The 4,091-nt window shown below is 44.4% G+C and overlaps 1 protein-coding gene across 1 annotated transcript in view; it reads right to left on the bottom strand.

Annotated features, from left to right (window-relative positions):
* Positions 1-1,079: 1,079 nt before the first annotated feature.
* AMPH (amphiphysin) overlaps positions 1,080-4,091 on the bottom strand; it is a 175,697-nt gene continuing 172,685 nt past the window's right edge. Inside the window, exon 22 of the mRNA XM_006143037.1 lies at positions 1,080-2,098. Coding sequence (XP_006143099.1) covers positions 1,991-2,098 — 108 coding nt within the window. The 3' untranslated portion in view covers positions 1,080-1,990. The remainder of the gene's footprint in view (positions 2,099-4,091) is intronic.

Here is a 4,091-nt window from a genome sequence, read left to right as displayed (position 1 = left end):
AAGTTCAAGACCAAACTGATCTGAGTCGTCTTGTCGAACTGCCCACTGTGAGGGCCACGGTGGACTGGAGTGGGAAGGGATTCCGGAGGGACAGCTCCGGAGACGTGGACTGAGCTATGCAAAAGCCTCATCTTGTTCTCAGGATCGCTTTTGCAGTCTTGGCTTTTCCGCCCCCTCTCAAAGTCAGGAATGGCTTTCTGCTGTAAATCTCCCTTGCTGAATTAGCAGGCCTGCCTCTGGTGGAGATGTGTGCTTTCCTTGCATTGGACTGGCAGCCAAGATGACCCAGCGTCCCTGTAAACTAGCCCCTGAAACATCTCGGCCCAACAATAGCTAGTTCCCATTAATACTAAAAACATCAAAGTCAGTAGTCCACCAGGAAGACTCGTTTCAAGAATCAGAAATATATACCACATTTAAAAGCCTAATAATGCACATTTTGACCAGCCTGCATTGTGTGAAGAACTGTCGTATTAGCAGGAAAGAGTTAAAACCCACAGAAAGATTTTTGTATCAAGAATTCCCTTCTGAAAAACCCTGGCCTAGTGAGTTGACTTTTCTATTCCGTCTGATCTCGATCTTTTTCCAATGTACCTACAAACATGAACATGTCAGAAAGAAAAGGGACCGAAACAAAGGCATGAGGAGGAATTGCTGATTATGAAGGTCGCCAGGTCGTCAGTGACTCGCAGACTGGGAGCCCCAGCTGTTATTTGTGCTCAGTAACTGCTGGATGGGAGGGGACGCCAGTGGCCAGCAATGACTGGGGAGGAGGAGCCACGGGCAGGGAGGTGACCCAGCGAGGGACAGGCACATGGCTGCACAAATAACTCCAACATGAATCACACCAAGCAGAGTGTCCAACTGGAGCAAGATTTCAAAAAAAGACTCATAAAAAGGAATTAGGGTCATTGTTGGAGATTATCCAGGGTTTATTTGGAATGACACAGCACTGAGAACATCATTCTTACAGATGAGTTGTGGGCACAGCATACATTACCTCTTGTATTTTAGGGCGATCTGTGAGGACGAGCTGCATAAATACAAAGGAATGGAAATACAGAAGCTCTGTTTTGATAGTGTTCTTTTGGGGGTGAATTAATACGCCCCGTCTTCTAGCCAATCTCAGAAAGGCCGAAGTGAAGACTGCTGCACATCCGGACAAGACTACCCCCAGCTGCAGTGGCGGTGGCCGCCCAGGGGGAGCCAGGCTCTGCTTTCTCGGACGGGGCGACAGCTCGGGCGTGCAAGTCATCATCTCATCCCGAAAACCGCACGATACAAACACAAACTGCCGACTGTTTTGGCAATGGGATGGCTGGTTCTGCCTTGAGGCAAAACGGCAACTGTCATGCCGAGAGAACGGGCAATGCATGTATCATGACACTGGAGGCAACGCTAGGATGGAAAGGGAAGAAAGCAGCTATGTATATGTCCCTTCCGCATACACATAGATCAGCGGTCATGGGAACTAGTGTGTGATGGCGTGTGTGTGTACATATCCACACGCACACAGATAGGTGTGTTGGAAAATAACATTGAAAACTTTTGCAGCAGTTTAATTTTAAACACAGTAAACCTGAAAGGGAGGGAGCGCATGTGCTCACACCGGGCAAGGGAGTCAAATAATCTCTCTAACTCATGGCCCCTTCGCAGGGCAGCTGCTCGGCACCACTTGCTGCAGAGAGTTTAAGGTCTGGTCTGGAGAAAGCTACTTTAGAACTGGCAGGAGGGGAACAATACGAGAGTCTCCACAGCTCGGACAAAGCACAAACAACCTGCTATCAACAACATGGGAACGAGAGAGGACTTTTTCCTGGATTTACGTTTTTTCTGACATTTCTTGCACACATGCTCCATGGATACATCTTCTCAAGCGTTGTCTGGCATCAGTCGGTAACTCGGGAAGAGTGTGATAGCAAAAGTGAACCCTTCAGGTTTTCACGAGGTTAAAAACCCAGGCGTTGAGCTTTCTGCAATACTTGTTGCCCTACTCCAGGCGCCGAGTGAAGTTCTCTGGGAAGAGGCCTTTGTAGGTGGTGAGGTCTCTGTACTGGAGCCAGTCTGATTCCTTCACTCCCACCAGCCAGCCTGCGTCCTGGAAGACAACAGCAGAGCTCTCAGGGTCCAGCGAGCTACTAGAAAAGTCCACACTGCAACAAGTCATAATTTGTTACGTTGCTGTCGTGTTCCTCCCAAATGTCACATCGCTACAAGGCAGTATGTTGCCATGGGTGGGAAGGTCTGTCCCAAATTTGTTAGAATTTGTTGGAATTAGTTATTTAGTGTTTAAAGTATAGTTAATGAAAGATTAATACTGATAACACTTTGAAGAGAGCTAAGTTAATTAATATTAACTTGACTATAATTTTTCTTTCTTAGATTTTTTCTATAGGGCACATGTATTTGCCTGAAGAGACGCTGACAGAGAGAGAAGGGAAGTAAGAAATCATCCCCCGGGGGAATGTAATTTCTACAATTACGAAGAAAGGAAAACCATGTGAAAAGCACTTCATACACAAGAACGTTATCTGTCCTGTGAGGCCCAGGGAAAACAGGCTTGAGGCCCCTTGTGTTAAACTCTGGTACTGACAAGGTCATGGGAAGTCTTGTACTTCATCCTGAGCCAGTTACTTAAAAGAACTTTTCCCTAGGTCACATCCTAAAACCCAATAATCCACCCTACAAAGCGCTTATCAAATACTGGAGTGTTGTCTGCTAGTACTCAAATACTCAAGTGTTGTCTGCTACTACTCAAATACTCAAGTGTTGTCTGCTACTACTCAGATACTCAAGTGTTGTCTGCTACTACTCAAATACTCAAGTGTTGTCTGCTACTACTCAGATACTCAAGTTGTCTGCTATACTGCTGCATTCTTGATCTGACTCCTGATTTGTCAAGTTTCCACACACTACAAAGCAGTTGGGTGTCACAACATTCATGCTGGAGACATTCATGCATTGTTTACAAATGATTCCTCTCAGATCTGTCCGTCAAAGGAGTGCCCTATAAAAATAAAGACATTGGGCCAAAGAAGGGTTAAAGACATCCTCGTAAGTCCTATGTAATGGGAGAGGGTTCTCAAAACTGAGGAGCAGAGAAGCCTCTGTCTGCCCTGGCCTACTGAGGATACACAAAGGCCAGTCGGAGAAAGCTGAGCTGGAAGGAACCAGAGAAAACATACAGAAGGCCAGAAGTGAAACTTGCAGAAAACGACTGTGGAGGACAGAGATGAGGGATGGCCAGATTTCACTGGGACCAGTTTCCAGGAGAGTTCAAGTACATCAGATAAAATGGGGTCTCCAAAATTAAATACAGAAGCTGAATACAGTCCCTTTTGATATCATCTGAAACTATAAATTGATGTTGCCATCTAGACAAGAAATATAGATGTTCAGACAGGCCAATTTTTGAAGGCAGAAAAAAAAAAGCACTGAGAAGAAAATGGCCCAATAAAATAACTGATAATATCCTAGCCGATGAGGGAAAGTAGCCTCTTTGGAATGACGATGGCATATATGTGAAGGACGCAGTTATACGGAACCTGAAAGACGGCAACTAAACAGTCTCTAAACCTCCAGTAATCATATAAAGGTCATTTCCCCATAAGTGTCTCTATTTGACTTCATTTCCTATACAAGTGGCTACATTTGACTTTATTTATATCTAATTTATAAGTGAGTGAAAACCTAATGGAGCCAAGTAGTCACATTTTAAAATGTTTCAATAAGACGTAAAGACTGCTGCCAACTCATCCACAATCAAGCTCCATTCCCACACATATATTCTGAAATACGACTTATGTCATACAGAGTATTAGCTAATATAAATCTTTAGCTGAGAAAAATATGGGAAATTAAATTTGAACTATTTAACATCAGTGAAAGACAAAGACTCCAATTTGGGTGAGGACAGAATAACTTGGACAGATGCTTCTGCACAGAGTGATGACAGACGCTGGGGTAATTACCTGCCTCTCTGTATCTCTATACTATACCTATAAACATGGTCACACTTACATCTACACAGAGCTACTCGTTATAAAATATGCCATCTGAAATAGGAGCTCATGCTACTTGAAGATGTGGGG

The sequence above is a fragment of the Tupaia chinensis genome, unplaced genomic scaffold, assembly GCF_000334495.1.
Source record: "Tupaia chinensis unplaced genomic scaffold, TupChi_1.0 Scaffold000088_1, whole genome shotgun sequence".
Lineage (NCBI taxonomy): Eukaryota > Metazoa > Chordata > Mammalia > Scandentia > Tupaiidae > Tupaia > Tupaia belangeri.
This window is presented reverse-complemented; position numbering and strand designations above follow the sequence as displayed.